The following is a 17548-nucleotide window of genomic DNA, read 5'->3' as shown; positions in this document are numbered from 1 at the left end:
TATATATTTTTTTATTGATTTCAGAGAGGAAGGGAGCGAGAGAGAGAGAGAGATAGAAACATCAATGATGAGAGAGAATCATTGATTGGCTGCCTCCTGCACGCCCCACATTGGGGATCGAGCCCGCAAACCGGGGACATGCCCTGACTGAGAATCGAACCCACAACCTTGGGGTACCAGGCTGGGGGCCTCTAACCAACTGAGCCACCTGACCAGGGCACAGAGTTCCATTTTAAAGGGAAATTAAATCACGAGGGCTTCACAGTAAGAGTTCGAGGGCATAAATTAAGAAAATAAAATATTTTAATGACATAAAGTAAGAGCCCTTTGTCTCCAGATATCTGTGACTTGGAGCCAGGGGGTGATTTCATTGGCTGCTGAGCCTGGAGAGGGTTGGCCCTTCGAACCTGGGGGTAAGCCTTATCTCTCCATCCCACCTGGCAGGGTCCTTGGCTCTGAGAGCAGGGGTGGGGCCTCCTCTGCTCGCAGGTGGGAGACAGGAAGCAACAGGCCTGTGGGGCCCCGACAGCTATTCTGTGGCACCTTATCTGTCTTCTTGAGTCACCGGGACAAAGGTATCTGTGCAAAGAGAGGGCACCCCGCCAGCCCGCTCCCTGGCAGCGGCTCCCTCGCTCACGGGCTCAGGAGGAGGTGAGGGGTGGGCTGGAGGGAGCCTGCTGCCAGGGACTCCACTCAGGGAAAGCCCCCACTCCTGAGAACGGTAGAATGTGAAATTAACAATAATTAGTGTTTATTTGGCACTCCCTGTTCGCACAGGCACTCAGGTTATTTCACCCGATTCTGGCAATCAACCAACGAAGTAGGTGCTATTGTTATCCCCATTTGTACAGAGGAGGAAATTGACTCCTTCAAATGCTTACAACTCGCAGGTGGAAGCGCAGGGTTCAGACCCAGGCGGCGAGGCACCCGCGTCCTTGCTGGGCACCATTTGCCGTTTGGTTTTATAGCTGGGGCACCAGCCTCAAGCCCACCTCTGCCATGACCTGGCTGTTACTCTCTCTGAGCCTCAGTCTCCTCCTCTGGAAAATGGGGATAATACCTTCTGCTGTGTAGGCGGGTTGGAGGGCTGAACGGTCGGGCCCAGGGCCTGCCCCTTGGTTTCAGTGCTCATCATCCCCGCCCCTCCGTGTGCTGGAAGCTCCAGCCAGACCCAAGTGTCGGCAGCTCAGGTGTGCTCTTGCCACCTTCTCTTGGCTGCCCTGCAGTCAGGAATTTCAGGTCAATTCGACAGACCATTTCCTACTAAATGAAGTCAGGTTTGCCTCTCAGTTCAGATGGCACCTGGCCTTAAAAGCCTGCCCTGACTTTGGGAGGACAACATGAAGATCCAGAGTCTTTGGAGGCGGTGGCTGTGGGTTCAAATTCCAGGTTTGTCACTGTTACTGTGTATCTTTTTACCCCTCTGTGCCTCTGCTCCCAAATCTGTGAAATGGATGTAGTGATTGTACCCAGAGGGCTGTATGAGGACTGGTGAGAGAAGGGAACTCCAGGAAGTAGCAGCTACCATTTTTATTACACTGTATATTGCAATCACAATGGCTGGCCTATAGCATTCAATAATCCTATCTAATAAAAGGGGAATATGCTAATTGACCATCACTCCGTCACAAAGATGGCTGCACCCACAGCTGAGGCCAAGTTCCCATAAGGAGCCTTAACAAGCAATCAGCAGGGACCTGAGGCTACGCCCTCCCCCACCCAGCAGGGCTTGACAGGGGACCTCAAGGTGCGCTTCCCATCCTGGTGCTGGGCTAGGGGACCTCAGGCTGCTCCCCCCGCCCCAGCACCAGGCCAGGGGACCTCAGGCCGTGCCCCCCACCTGGGCACCAGGCCAGGGGACCTCAGGCCGCGCCCCCTGCCCCAGCACTGGGCCAGGGGACCTGAGGCTGCACCCTGCTGCCTGGCTGGGCTTGACAGGGGACCTCAGGCTGTGCCCCTCACCCAGCGGGGCTTGACAGAGGACCTGAGGCTGCACCCCCACCCTCCCGGTGCTGGGCTGGGGGACCTGAGGCTGCGCCCCCCCACCCTGGCGGGGCTTGACAGGGGACCTCAGGCCATGCCCCCCCACCCAGCGGGGCTTGACAGGGGATCTCAGGCCATGTCTCCCACCTGGCGGGGCTTGATGGAGGACCTAAAGGCAGGCCCCTGGCCCCGGTCTGGGCTGGGGAAACTCAGGCCATGCCCCCCGTCCTGGTACTGGGCCAGGGGACCTGAGGCTATGTCCCCTGCCCGGCAGGGCTTGACAAGGGTGGGACTGGCCGGGTCTGGATCTAGCCCAATGGGGGCGGGGGGGGGGCGGCCGGGTCTGGGTCTCACGCGATTTTGAGGTGCATGTGGGTGGGCGGGGACTTGACTCTGGGTCCCGTGGTGAGCCCCAGACTGACAGGAGGAAGGTTTTCATATACATTTTACTAATTTTCTTTCATCTCTGACACTTCTATTATAGAGAAAGGGAAAATAGCAATATTAAATTATTTCCTCTAATTAATCCCCCCCTTTTTTTAAAAAATATATTTTATTGATTTTTTACAGAGAGGAAGAGAGAGGGATAGAGAGTTAGAAACATCAATCAGCTGCCTCTTGCACACCCCCTGGGGATGTGCCCGCAACCAAGGTACATGCCCTTGACTGGAATCGAACCTGGGACCCTTGAGTCCGAAGGCCGACGCTCTATCCACTGAGCCAAACCGGTTTTGGCGTTAATCCCCTTTTAATGTGCATGAATTTCATGCCCCGGGTCACTAGTACTTAATAAATAAATGGCTGGATTTCGCCTGTCTGTACCCCTCATCACCTATGAACAACTTCTTCTTCTTCTTCTTCTTCTTCTTCTTCTTCTTCTTCTTCTTCTTCTTCTTCTTCTTCTTCTTCCTCTCTCCTCCTCCTCCTCCTCCTCCTTCTCCTCCTCCTCCTCCTTCTTCTTTTTAAACCTATGAGCTTCTTAAGGGCAGGGACTATATTTTGTTTATTTCTTTGTCCCTAATGTTACGCAGAGTGCCTGCCACATAGGGGTACTTAATAAAGGTTTATTGTTTGCCCCAATAAGCTAATGGACCTGGACAGCCACCATCCATGGTACTAAAACCACAGGATGAAAGGCTGATGACGGACTTGATAGTGGAGGGCTGAGCTGACACCAACTGCATCTTAGTTATTCTAATAGAGTCAACCAGATAATTTCTGGCTTCTAATAAGAAGGACTAGGTATGAAATATTTTTCTAATATGGGAAATACTCAGGATGAAATATTTTTGCCTGAAAAAAATGGAATCTGAATCAAATCTAGTTCTGAGTATCAGTTTATGTGACATACGGAATAGAGGGAGTAACATCATGAGGATGCATTTGACCAAATATAAAATGCAGGACAAATGATCTGGTGTATATATATATGTATTATATATATATATATATATATATATATATATATATATATATATGAATATATAAAAAAGCCCCTTAAAAAAAGCACAAAACAAAATTGTCCTCTGTAAATCTGGAATTATGTGAAAATAGAAACAAGCAAAAAAGGGACCTGTTCATTATCTTGCTTGTGCTGATGGTTTCACAGTGTATGCATATGCCCAAACTTATTATATTATGTACTTTACATATGTGCTGTCAATTATAACTCAGAAAAGCTGAACAAAAATGGATGAGGGGACCATTACAGATATAAAAAGGCACAATAGTCCAGTGTGGCTCCTGCTTGGTCCTGATTCAAACAAGCTAATTATAAAAGAGACTTTTTTTTTTTTTTCAAATAAAGCCTAGCCATTGGATGATATTGAGGAATTATTATCTAAAATTTATTAGATATTATTGGTCATGTTTAAGGAATGTGTTTCTCAGAGATGCAGATTGAAATATTTACAGGGGAAATGACATGTTATTTGGGATTATGCTTTAAAATATTTGGGAAAAAAACAACACACCCAAAACAAAGCAAAACAACATCCGTGGGCTACACACTTGAAGGAATGTCCAAAATCCAAAACACTGACACACCAAATGCTTAGGATGTGGTGCAACAGGAACGCTCGCTCATTCATTGTTGGTGAGAATGCAAACAGTGCAGCCACTTTGGAAGACAGTGGCAATCTCTTACAAAAGCAAACATACTCTTACCATACAGCCCAGCAATTCTGCTCCTGGGTATTTACCCAAAGGACCTGAAAGCCTACATCCACGGAAACCTGTATGTGGATGTTTATAGCAGTTTTATTAATAATTGCCAAAAGTTGGAAGCAACCAAGATATCCTTTAATGCGTAAATAGATAAATTGTGATACACTCAGACAATGGAAAATCATGCAGCAGTAAAAAGAAATCAGCTATCAAGCCGTGAAAAGACATAGAGGAAACTTACATGCATGTTATTAAGTGAAAGAAGCCAATCGGAAAAGCCTATAATATGACATTCTGGAAAAGGCAAAACTGGCCACAGTAAGATCAGTGGTTGAGACCTAGCCCGTTTGGCTCAGTGGTTGGAGCATTGGCCTGCAGACTAAAGGGTCCTGGGTTCAATTCTGGTCAAGGACATGAACCTGGGTTCAATTCTGATCAAGGACATGTTGCAGGATTGATCCCCAGGCCCGGGTTAGGGTACGTGCCGGAGGGAACCAATTGATGTGTCTCACTCACATTGATGTTTCTCTTTCTGTCTCTCCACCTCCCTTCCACTCTGTCTAAAAGTCAATGGAAAAAATATCCTCAGGTGAGGAGTAACAAAATAAAAAAACAGCAGTGGTTGGCAGCAGTGAGGGGAGGGAGGACAAATAGGTAGATGGAGCATAGAGAATTTTTAGGGTAGTGAAGCGACTCAGTATGATACTGTAGTAGTAGTAGTATACATTTGCCCAAACCCGCAGAACATACAACACCAATGTGTCAATGTAGGTTCATCAAGTCTAACAAATGTACTACTATGATCGGGGATGTTGGTCTTAGGGGGAGGCTATATATGTATGGGGCTGGGGATATATTGGAAATCTGTGTATCTTCCCCTCAAATTTGCAGTGAAGCTAACACTTTTTTTTTTAAATAGTCTTAGTTTTTTAAAAACGCAGGGGTGAAAAGATGCAACAAGATTTGGTGCAATTACAAAGTTTTCAAATTATAAAAGTTACAAAAAATAACTGCTGAAGCTAGATGGTAGATACTCGAGGTTTCATTATTCTATACATGGTATACATTTGACTCTTTGCTTTGTGTTTGAAATAGGCGTGTTTTTTTGCAGACATAAGTGGCTGTCAGTTTAGCAGGAGGCAGAGGGGCATACTCAGTCCCCTCCCCTGTGTGTTGGCAGGCGGCGGCCCTGCGGAGGTGCCAGGAGCCCCCAGGAGCAGTTAGAACCCAGCAATCAAGCTCCTTGGGAGCCAGATCTGACCTCAGCCCCTAGCAATTCCATTTTCCCTGGGATTCCTCCCTCTATAGCTGTGGGGTTGGGCTCCTCCCAGCAGAGCCTGGGGCAGAAGTGGCCCTCCCAGACTGAGAACCAATTTTACTGCCTTTGGTCTGGAGATGAAAAAGATAGGACTGCCAGAGGGATTAATCATTAGCCCCTGGCTGAGCAGTCTCCTGGACACCGGACGTGAAAGCCCTTCGGAGACACACCTTCAACCAGGAAGCCTGGCGTTTGTCATCCCAAGGTAGTGTGCCCGGTTAGCGCCAGCGGTAGGGACTGTCATCCACCTGGAGGGGCACTGGCAAGGCCTCTCTGGTCAACATTTCCTTTCCCCGTTGATGCCTGAACTTCCACCATTTACATTGGACAGGCCCTCAAAGAGATCTCAGCGCCAAGATTTTGATTTTTCTTGCCCCCATGTGAGAAGCTTATGAAAGCAATGAAACTCACCACCTGCACCGAGGGGTTTGCATACAATTTCAGGGTTCCATGGGCACCCCCCCTCCCCCAACTCTTCCTCCCCCCTCACCCCCCCCCCCCCCCCAGTCCACCCACTGACCAGGTTAACAACCCTGGGTGGAGTTTAATGGCTCCTGAGGATTTATTCTTTGAGAGAAGCACACTCCAGAGCCCTCTTTAAAATGCAAATGACCCTGGGAGGGTTGAAAAGACTAACCAGTCAGTGTGAACATTTTTCCAAGCTGAGGCCATAGATAGCCTCAGAAACTTTAATGGTGGGGGTGGGGTGGGGTGGGGAAAGGAGGGCCTGAGGGTGGAGAGGCTTCCTGGGGACTCACAGTGTGGCTTAGAACTGGGAAGGGAATGTACTGAGCCGAGTGCGGAAAGCCAACTTTAGGGCACTTACAACATCCCCCCTGCCAGTGGCAGAACAAGAATTTGAACCCTCCACCAGCTCCAGACCAAAGGCCATCCTGTTAGAAATAAGGCGAGCCCCCAAAATCAAGGGTCCTGGTAGAACACAAAGCATACTCGGGAGCCAGACAGCAAGGCAAATACCTTTACTCCTGCAGGAGGGCGCGCAGGCACAGGGAGCCGGGGGTCCGCTCATAGCCCTCCTCTTGAGTTTCCGGGTCATCGCCATCTACCAGGAGACTACGTTCATTCTAATCAGGACTTGGAAGGGAAATAAGTTGGAACCCTCCAGGGAAGGACCCCCTACCTTGTCTTGCTTACGGTGGAGACTGCTGTTCGAACTGCAGAACGAGGTTGGAGCCATCTCTCATGGGTTAAGGGCGGACCATCAGCTTCTCCGGGTGGACACCTCCACCTGGACGGCTGTACCAGCCCCTTGAAATTAATGCTGAAAACTGTGAGGCTGGGTTCGATTTGCTTTAGGGATCTGGAATTGCAGGGGCTTATAATGTGGGTTGGAGAAATGTGTACAATTCAGATCATGCTTACCCAGTTAAGTTATTGGTTGCAGATAACTTGAATGACTTGGATATCTCAGCCTTTAGGTCAAAAGATTGGCTAGGACTAGACTTAGGAGTAGATGTCACAGGACAAGATCCCCTAGGCCAGTGGTCGGCAAAGTCATTAGCCAACAGAGCCAAATATCAACAGTACAACAATTGAAATTTCTTTTGAGAGCCGAAAACCGACTTCTGCACATGGGCCACGAAGTTTCAATCGCATTGTACGTGCATGCCCACACGTGGTATTTTGTGGAAGAGCCTCACTCAAGGGGCCAAAGAGCCGCATGTGGCTCGCGAGCCGCAGTTTGCCGACCACTGCCCTAGGCCACTGCCACCACCATGCAAATAGAAGCAGGATATAAGGGAACGAATGCCTGGGTGGAATGGACTAAATGTTCTGTACACTGCCCTGAATAAAAGCGACCGTTACGTTTGTGTGGCGGGAAGGCTAGACGCCCAAGTGATCCCACTTTCGTTCGGATGGACCTCAGACAGTAACAGGATGGAAGGTGTGCTTGCCCTGTATCAGGAGGAAACCGCCTGGGGAAATACTTCCTGTAAGACTCTCGCCCTGTTGTTCCCATCCAACAGAGGTAAAGAGCACGGATTCCCCAAAACAATCTGGCCCCTGTCTTCCGATGTAAACTATACCTCCTGCCTCTCCAGCGGGAGAACAGTACTCAGAGTTTATGGGAAACTTATCCGGATGCGTAAATGGCCAAGTATCCTCAGAAGCCCATCATGCTGCACTGTGGGTACCCCTTGCAGATGGCTGGTGGTGTTTATTGTCAGGGACCATTGCTTGCGGCCTTGCCCAGCAGTTGGAGCGGAACTTGCGCTCTGATACAATTGGCTACCCCTTTCACTTTGGCAAACCGTAAACCTCTTTCAAAGGACAGATACACCAGGAAGAGGAGAGAGAGATCCAGGGGGCTCCTTGGATCCCCATATTTACACAGATCCCATTGGGCACTCTTCCTAAATCTAGTGCCAAATGAGTTTAAGGCTAGAAATCAGATGGCTGCAGGATTTGAATCTGTCCTGTGCTGGCGGTCCACTGTAAACAAGAATGTGGTTGGGTTAATTACCTGTACTATAACCAGCAAAGGGTTGTTAACTATACTCAAGATGCCGTTCAAGGTATAGCTGAACAACTAGAGGCCACCAGCAGGATGACGTGGGAGAAGAGATTGGCCTTGGATATGATTCTGGCAGAAAAGGAGGAGTTTGTGTAATGTTCTACACTCATCCCTGACAACACAGCTCCAGACAGGACCTTCACTAAGGCCCTGCAGGGATTAACAACTCTAGCTAGTGAGTTAGCTGAGAACCTGGGATTGAGGATCCTTTCTCTGATTTAGCAATGGTTTGGAGAATGGAAGGGAATGACAGTAGTGGGTGTTCTATCATCCCATGTATGAGGGGTCTTATCTAAAGGTTAATGGAAACCGCATTGACCAAACAGCAAAACAGTCTTCTCCTAGACACTGCAGAGCATGAAAGTCATGTTAGCCGAGTTTGAAGAAAAGAGTTAAATAAAGAAAAGGGGGGAATAAACAAATCATCTTTGAGAATAAACAAATCATCTTCTCTGTCAAAGAAGGGAGTTTAGGCAGCCTTCAGTTTGGCCCACGTGACTTGCAGCTCCCCTGGGGGCCGCCATTTTCAAATGGCAAAGGTCAACCCCCTCCTTTAAATTAGCCAATCTCGCAAGACTGGGAGCCTAAGCTCTTCCAATCAAGAGTGAGGGACAGATCACGTGCGTCAGGGATAAAATCCTGAGTGGACCGCCCGCCCGCTCAGTGTGCGTGTGCTCCCAGACCCTGTGCTGCACACCCTCCTGCAGGAGTAAGGCATTTGCCTTGCTGTCGGGCTCCGGAGTATGCTTTGTGTTCTACCAGGACCCCTGATCTTGGGGGCTCGCCTTATTTCTAACAGTTGAGAGAGGTCAGCCCTTCATGATCAATTTCATGGAACTTGGAGAAATTCTTGCTGAGAAGTCTGAAGACAGCATCTCTCCGGACCTGTCCACACTGCCCCTAATTGTTTTCTAAAATCCTTTTTATTGAATTATCAGAGTGTAATGGAAGAGTCGATGAGAGTCACTGAGAAGTTACAAGGCCAAGGCTTGCTGGGCGGAGGAAAACAAAGCCCTAACAGCTCCCTGGCCTGAGTGATGGTATAAAATATGTATTTTTACATAACTGGGCAAAAAAAAAATAAACGAACAAGGCCGCCCCATGGGGACAACGCCTCTTTCTGTATTTCCATTATCTTGTTTAATGCACAGTCCAGTCCAGCAGGAGCCTCAGTGGGAAGGGAATACTGGAGCCTTTTCCCTCCGAGCCTCCTGGTAGGTGAAGAGGCAGAGAGAGCCAAGATGCAAGAAATCCAAACGGCCTGGGTGTGTGCTCAGAAACCCATTAAAACGAAGGGGCAGATGGGGAACGTCATTAAAACTGAGGGGACAGGTTGAGGGGGACTGAGCTGACCCCAAACAGTCTTGCTTTGAGACATTGCTTCTCTTCTGGGGCTGAAAAAGTAGCTTCAGTGGACTCAGCTTTACCTTTAAGCTCCTCTGGGTGAACTATTGTAAACATGGCCTTCCCCATGTGGAAGGGGGAAAGGGAGTGGCCCTTTCCAAAAACAACCTCCCCCCCAAACATTTACGGGGCCCTTGCTACTAGGGGCCAAGCACTCTGCTAAGTGATTTTCTTGCGTTATCTCCCATCAACCCATCTGTAGAGATGAGAACACAGACTCGTCAAGGTCACACAGTTAGTGAGCAGCTGACTCCACACTGTGTTGTGGTTCTGACCGTGTTTGGAGAGTGAAGGGAATGATGGTGCTCTTGACAAGGTAGCGAAACCACGCAGGGGCGGCTGGCCCCGGAGTAACATTTGCATGTCTATTCTTTTCGTGATCCTAAAATTATTTTATTGGGGACAGAATTCTCTAGAGAAGGGTATGTGGCGATGGGGTGGTGTTAAGAGACCCAGTCTGGGGATCAGGAGATCTCAGGTTCCAGTCTTGGCTTTGACATGGATTTGCTATGGGACATTGAGAGTTATTTGCAAATAACAGGTTTGCGTGATCTCCATTTTAAAAAAAATATATTTTTATTCATGTCAGAGAGGAAGGGAGAGAGAGATAGAAACATTAATGGTGAGAATCACTGATTGATCGGCTGCCTCCTGCACGGCCCCCCCCCCCCCCCCCACACACACACACTGGGGGCAGCCCTTGTTGTTGCTATTATCATCACTCGTATCTACAGAGCTATTATGGTGCAGGAAATATTGGTCTCCTTAATTGTATGGCAACCTCACAACACAGGGAGGCATTTGTGATGATTATTCCCATTTGGAAGGTGAAGAAGCTGAGGTGTGGAACTCTGCCCGGTGAACTGAGTTGCAGACAAGAGCCGGTGGAGACCTGCAGTTAAAAGGACGGAACTAGATGAAGGGTGAAGCCCAGGTGTCAGTGAGTCACCCACTGCGGAAGCCGGCTTCCAACTTGGTGGTAATAGGGATCCTGCACCCAACCCTCACTCTGCCAGCCGCGGTCCAGCGGGTCACCAGGGCAGCGCGAGGCAGGGGGCGGGGGCGGGGGCGGGCCGGCCTCCCGGGACCAGCGGAGGAAGCTGGGGCCGCGCCGGCCGCTCATTGGCTGCGGGCGGCAGGTGCAACCTCAGCCAATCAGTGGTGCCGAGGGCGGGGCCTCCCTTGCTCACCTGGCGGCCGCGGCGCAGCCCTACTCAGTGGCGCTGGGAGCCTCCGAGCACCTGCGTGTTCCTGGAAGTTCTGCCCGACTCTGTCCGGCCGTACCGACCCGCACCGGCCCGCCATGGGCCCTCCGTGCCGCAGCCTCTCCACGCCCCTGCTGCTGCTGCTGCTGCAGGTACGCCGGGCCCCCTGGCTTTCCGGGGACGCCTTCCGGGCCCGTCCTCCGCGCCCCGGCCCCCAGTCCCTCCGTCTCTGGTCGTCCCTCCCGCTCTCCTGTCGTCCCCGCTCTCTCTTCTTCCAAGAAAGTTTGGGTCCAGAGGCCCGGAGCGGCCTAAGCCGGCGGCGCCCTGGACTCGGCGGAGCGGGAGCGGGTGAGAGCGAGCGCGGCTCTGCCCGCCGCCCCTGGTCCCCGCGGTGGGCGCGCCTCGGTGCAGGCTCTGGGGGCTCGGGTTTGGCCGCGGAATGGGCGAGGGGCGGAGGGGGGCGTGCAGCCGAGTGGGGGTTGGCTATGGAAAGGGGGAGCCCCGGTGCGAGTGCAGGGGAGCCGGGAGTAGTGGGGCGGCCCCCGAGGTCACGCAAGAGGAATCGGTAGAAATAAAGGCACCTGCCGGGTGGAGAAAGGGAAGTTAATAGGCATGGGGCGACCCCGGGGTGAGAAAGTGGGGTCGAAAGTTGTCAGAGCGCCCAGGGTCCGAGGAGCTAGACCAGGAATGGGAGCGTCCCCGGCGGGAGGCAAGTGGAGTTGGGGAGTCAAGGTGCCTCCAGGGGAACTGAAGGAGCCGGAAGGGAGGGGGGGCCGGGTCGGGAGGGGGTGGCCCAGCAGCCCCTCTCCCGGGCGTTCCTGGGGGCTCGGCGGCCTCGGGGCTCGGAGTGAATTCGGCGCGGCTGCCTGCCCGGGGGCAGCGGGGGGTCCCTCCCACAGTCCCGACGCTGCGAGCCGGGGAGGGGCGGCGCTGTGGGGTTTCGGTGTAGGCTGGAGGGGACCCCCCAAGTCACCCCGGTTCCATCCTTTTCGCCCACCGCAGGTCTCATCGCGGCTCTGCCAGGAGCCGGAGCCCTGTCGTCCCGGCTTCGGCGCCGAGAGCTACACGTTCCCGGTGCCCCGGCGGCACTTGGAGAGAGGCCGGGTCCTGGGCAGAGGTGAGCTCCGCGGGCCGGCGGCTGGGCCTGGGGAGGGTCCGAGACGTTGCGCCCCCCCGTTCGGGGGCTGGACTGGGCAGGCCCCTTCTTCCTTGGCGCGGAGGACACGCCTTTGGAATTTGCACCGATGTGGGGGTCCAAGCTTCGGTCTCATTGAGCTCTGTGGTGGGGGGGCTATCCTGGTGAGTTATGTGACAGGAGGGGCACTGGTTAGAGGCCTTCCGTGTGCCTCCTGTCGTCCTGACCCCTTCAGAGACAGGCTGTCATTTCCTACCGCACAAATCTAATGTGTGGGAAGGGCGGGAGGGACGTGGGAGTTCCCCGTTCACAGATGAGCAAAGGAAGGCTCAGCGGGCGGGGTCCGCTGGCCCAGGGTCCGCCGGGTGGGAATTGGAACTCGCACCTCGCTCCCAGGCCGCGTCCTGCACCATCTCAGATGGCTGGGGAGCCCTCTCAGTTATTAAGCTGTGGCTTTTGCTCCCAGAAATGAAAACATTTGGACACAGGTGCTAGTCCACCCCCCCCCCCCCCCCCCCCCAGGAGTAATGTCTTTTTCTTTTTCTTTTCTTTTCTGGGCTTTATCATCGCTGAGATAATCAGAACTCTAGAGTTTGCTTTGTTTCATTCCACTGTTGCCCTGGGGCGAAAACAAGGGAAGGTTGGTTTCTCTTCTGGTTTCACCGATTCCCAGATGCTTTTTTTTTTTTTCTTCCCAAACCACTTTCTCCTCCCGCTGGATTTTAGTTGATTGGGCGAGTTATCATAACAATAAAAAAAACACACACACTTTTTGAAACCAGAAATCACCCACAATCCCCTGAGGGAATTGATTGCTTATTCTTCTAATCTTTGGCCACGTGAAACATCTACAGCTATCACCCTGTTGTTTGAAAAAAAATTTTTTTTGAACTTTGGAATTTGTTCCAATAGTGGGCGGCATTTTTACCCTCCCCCCCTACAGAGAAACTGAAGCTTGATTGATTAAAATGTGTTTGCTCTTCTGAGGCCTGTGTGCGGTGTGTGGCGCGTTCTCTGGGGTCAGGCAGGAAGTGTTTGCCCTGGGTCCGTCTTACTTGGCCAGTCCCTGCTTGATGTTCTGCCCCACCCTGTGCTAGGCACCTGGGAGTGAACTGAGATAGAGGGATATTCTAGCCCTGCCCTCCATACTGCCTGCTGAGGTTGCTAAGAATGTCCCAGAACCCACTTAGAGGGCACTGGTGCCTGGAATGTTTGATGGGTATCAGTAGGCAGGGAGGATTGGCTTCTGGAAGGAGTCAACATTGACCCAGCCTTGAAGAAGGGCTCAGGGATTAGAAACAGGTGTGTGTACAGGTGTGTATGGGGTGTCCCAACACAAGTGCTGGTCACTGTGTTTTCCTGAATCAAGACATCTGGTAGCACCAAGGGTGGGATTCGTTTTTATCCCTCTGGTGTTTGACCAATAATACTATTATTACGGCCCTAACCAGTTTGGCTCAGTGGATAGAGCTTCTGCCTGCGGACTGAAGGGTCCCAGGTTTAATTCCGGACAAGGGCATGTGCCTTGGTTGTGGGCACATCCCCAGTAGGGGGTGTGCAGGAGGCAGCTGATCCATGTTTCTAACTCTCTATCCCTCTCCCTTCCTCCCTGTAAAAAATCAATAAAATATATATTAAAAATACTATTATTACGTATTAATAATAATATTTAATAACAACACCTATTAGTTGCTTTTAACTGGACGGTGGGGCAAGTGCTTCACATATTTTTACCTCATTTAATCTTCCCAAGAGCCTTATGAGGGTGGGCACCATGGTTCTTCCTATTTGGCAGATGAGAAAACTGAAGCGTAAAGCAATGCAGTTGTCTGCTCAGGGTTTCCCAGCTGGTCTTTCTCCTGCTCTCCCCTTCTCTTCTCTGTAATCTCAACAAGGAAAGAGGGTGCTCGGGGAGTTAGTGTCCACTGTGAAGTGGACTTCATCCTCCCTGGGTGCCTGGGAGAGCAGAGGTGTTGACAGGGCCGACCCTAGAGGAGGTGGTGGTGATGGAGACAGCTCAGACCCGGTGGGAGGTGGAGGGGCCTGCAGCTGGTGGTCTTGCTGGGCGAGGCCGTCTCCACCAGCTGCTTGTGTGGCTGGTTTCAGGTCCCTTTATGTCCGCATCCCCCTACCCACTCAACAGATTTCTTGACATTTCACTTCGGGGGGGCTTTTTGGACTATGGGGTCCTTTCCTATCAATCCAGTGTGGAATCACCCCAGGACAGAAGTGCCCTTGTGATAAACCACACGTGGGACCTCAGGGAACTGGCTTTGTGATGTAAAAAGGCGGGGGGAGGGGGGGAGAGGGTTTAGGGAGGTGGCCTCCCTCTCTTAGGACAGTGTAGAAAATGGAGGGATGTCACATTACCACCAGGTTTAAACATTGGCCCCAGGGAGAATCTGCATACAATCTCTCTGAAGGTTCCATGGGCATCCCTCACCCCCAGTCCACCCGCAGACCCCAGGTTAGAAGCCTGGGTGGAGCTGCATGGCTCCTGCGTTTTAATTCTTTGGAAGCAGCGCAGTCCAGAGCCCACCGGCTCCGTGGAGAGTTTGCTGCCTGGGAGCTTGAAAACTGGAACCTGTCGCTTTTTGTCCACCCGTGACCATAGAGTGTCACAGGTAGGATTTGGCTAAACTCGGGGGGCTTTGGGGCATTTTTGTGCCCCATGAGATCCTTGTATTTGTTCTATTGGTTTCTCTCCAGGTTCTAGAATGGAGAACGTTTTAAAAACAAAGACCAACACCCCCCCCCCAAAAAAAAAATACCCAAAAAAAACAACCAACCCCAGCTGTAAATGGGTTCTTTAGTTTCTAATTATCTTCCCTTTTCTGAGCACAAATGGTTTTCAGATCTCTCTCCGCTTTGAGTGACGGGAGGTGGCGGGGAGGACGGCGGCTGGGCTTCAAACCCAGGATTTCCGTGCTTTTGCTTCCTCTGCCACCTGGCCTTGGGCAGACAAGGCTTGTGCTTTGGGCCTGAGCTCCGGCTGCGTGGTGGATGGACCTCCTCACCGCACCCACCTGTGCGGATTCAGTACACCCACTTCCTCCTCTCCCTGAAAGACGTGCTGAAAGGTGGTGGGAACCTTACGCCGGCCCCCTAATTAAATGGGCTTTAACAAAACAGAGAGAAACCTGCTTTGGAATGATCTTACATCATCAGATCCCCACGCCCCCACCTCTCAAACTCCTCACCATCACTTCCCAGAGGACTCACACCTGTGACCAAGCTCACGGGGAGCGGGGAGGAGACTAATGGCTCCTGCTCCTGCCCTTGCCTTTGCCTCTCACTAGGAGCAGAGGCCTGAGGTCCTGGGCCCTGCAAGGCCATTTAAGGAAGGCTGGCTGCTGCGCCTGCCCTCCCTCTCTGCCAGGTGGCTATGGAAATCCCTGTTTGCTCTCCGGGGCTTTTTACTGAGCCAGCCTTTTCTTCCGAAATGCTCACCCTGGTGTCTGTTACGCATTCCCTTCCAAGTGTAGCCCCAGATAAGCCAGACGCTGAAGCAATCAGCTCTCCCATCTCCCAGAAGCTGCCAAAACCCGAAAGTCCCCGGGAGGCACCACACAATCCAGACTTCTGGGTTTCCACTCTGCCTCAACTTCCATCTCCTCTCCGGGCTCGGGGCTTTCAGGGAGATGGATGAACTCAGTATGGCTGGGCAGGGTGGCTCTTGGCTCTGTAAGTACCTGAAAGGTCCGGGTTTGAATTTCAGCTATTAGCTGTGTGACCTTGGGTTAAATCCATTTACTTCGGTGAGCCTCAGTTTCCCCATGTGTAACGTGGGAGGCTTGCCGTGAGAATTGAGCGTTCGTATTCACTCAGTCGTTGAGTCAACCCCTGACTATTGAGTGCCAGCACTGGGCTAGGCCCTGGGTTTACAGTGATGAATAAAGCAGGTGTGCACTGAACAGAAAGGCAAGTGGGACAAATGTAAAGAGATAAGGGGGGGAAAAAGAGATAAAGAGTCGTGAAATGGTGGCTCATGTTTCTTAGGGACGGAGTAGGCAGTCAAATACGTTTTGAATAAATGAATAAACGAGTGAATAAATATTGACCACTCCTCAGGCCTTGTCTTATTCTTTTCCTCTTAAACTCCGTGGCCTCGGGCCAGCCCAGCCGGTGATGGTAATTGGGCAGGGAAGAGCTGGGCTGTGGCTCTCAAAGCTTTGTGGTAAGTGTGTCCCTGCGATGCAGTGTACTGAGTGCTTCCGGAGGGCAGAGAAAGGAGACCTCAGCTTCGGAAATGGGAGGGCAGTTAGTCATTTTTAAGTGTTTTTCATCTTTGGTCAATTAAAAAGAAATAGGTGGTGGCCTTTCTCCCTCGCTCTAATTCATTTCCCATTTATAAAGCGCAGCTTATGCTTGGCAGGGCTTTAGGTCCCTCCTCTTTCTGCGCCCTTCCTCTTCCCTCTCCTTCCTCTTCATCTCCCTCCAGTCCTCCTCTTCCCCGCAAGGCCCTGCCGGCAGGCACCCTCCCAACATTTAGAGGGTCCTGGAGTCAGACTGCCTAGATTGCAGTCCAGGTAATGCCCCTTGCCAGCCGAGGGACATTGGACAAGGACTTTCTAAGCCTCTGTTTTCCCATCTGTAAAATGGGCAGAATAGTATCCAAGCCATAGGGTGTGTCAAGTGCTTGATGAATATTAAGTAATAAAGCCCCCCCACCCCGGAGTATTTAGTGCTTTCTGTTTGAGACACTCCCTCCCGTGTTTTACCTTCAGTTCAAACCTCTCCCTGGGCTCCCTCCTGCCCAGCAAACCAGCCAAACCAGTTTCCTCAGTCTCTCTCTGCTTCTGTGTTAAAGCAAACACCACTCTGCAAACAGTGACTAGACCAAAGTGCCCTTTGCTAGGAAAGGAAACTCTGGTATTGCTTGCCACTGTGCCGTGCGCTTGGGGTGGGCTGAAGCGGGTTTGCCTGTTGACCTGCTCATGAATATTGTTTAGAATCGCCGTGGGAGGAGTGGGGCCAGGAGCAAGCGGGGGTGGGGAAGTCAGGATGACCTTAGACGGTTCAGTTTCTGCTTGGTTTGTAAAAGTATTTCATAATCCACATGCTCAGGGATACCAGTCAGTTTTCCCATTGCTATGAATGCTCTGCCCCAGCCCCTGAGACCCTGGTTTGCCCACACGGCTAAGCATCGCATCACCTGGAGCACTTCAAAAACACAGATTTGCCCTGCTGCTATTTCACTGAGCTACCGTCCCACTTAGCTCCTCACAGGTAATCGATTTTATTGGTGTTTTGTGTATCTTTTTTCAGGGTTTCCTTATGGGAACACAAAAGGAGTAATTTCTTGATGCAAAAAAAGTGAATTTATTTATTTATTTAATATATTTTTATTGATTTCAGAGAGGAAGGGACAGGGAGAGAGGGATAGAAACACCAATAATGAGAGAATCACCGATCGGCTGCCTTCTGCACGCCTCCCACTGGGGATCGAGCCCACAACCGGGCACGTGCCCTTGACTGGAATCGAACTCGGGACCCTTCAGTCCACAGGCCGATGCTCTATCCACTGAGCCCAACCAGCCAGAACAAAAAAAGTAAATTTAATAATAATCTTTTTATGTAAAGAGGGTAGGGTTCTGGACATGGCACTGGACAACTCCAGCCGCTAGGTCACACATGTTTGATTAAATACCTGGTGCCAAGCAGGGTGTGGGCATCTGGTTGTCAGCCTGAGGCCGGGGATCCAAGGGCATCGCGGATCAGGCAGCAGCCAGGCTGGCCGTTCTGCCGTGCTGGGGAAGGAGAGCTCTGTGGGTGCAAGTGGAGCAGCTGGGATGGGACGG

The 17548-nt window shown here is 51.5% G+C and overlaps 1 protein-coding gene across 2 annotated transcripts in view; it reads left to right on the top strand.

The window, feature by feature from the left end:
* The first annotated feature begins 10601 nt into the window (after nucleotides 1-10601).
* LOC307116494 (cadherin-1-like) overlaps nucleotides 10602-17548 on the top strand; it is an 89775-nt gene continuing 82828 nt past the window's right edge. For both annotated transcript variants that reach the window (XM_079800533.1, XM_079800532.1), the window contains exons 1-2: nucleotides 10602-10764; nucleotides 11615-11729. In XM_079800533.1, coding sequence (XP_079656659.1) covers nucleotides 10711-10764; nucleotides 11615-11729 — 169 coding nt within the window. In that variant the 5' untranslated portion in view covers nucleotides 10602-10710. The remainder of the gene's footprint in view (nucleotides 10765-11614; nucleotides 11730-17548) is intronic.

This window comes from Cnephaeus nilssonii (genome assembly GCF_951640355.1).
Source record: "Cnephaeus nilssonii genome assembly, chromosome: 20".
Taxonomy (NCBI): domain Eukaryota; kingdom Metazoa; phylum Chordata; class Mammalia; order Chiroptera; family Vespertilionidae; genus Cnephaeus; species Cnephaeus nilssonii.
The sequence above is the reverse complement of the archived record's forward strand: the minus strand, read 5'-3'. Positions and strand labels throughout refer to the sequence as shown.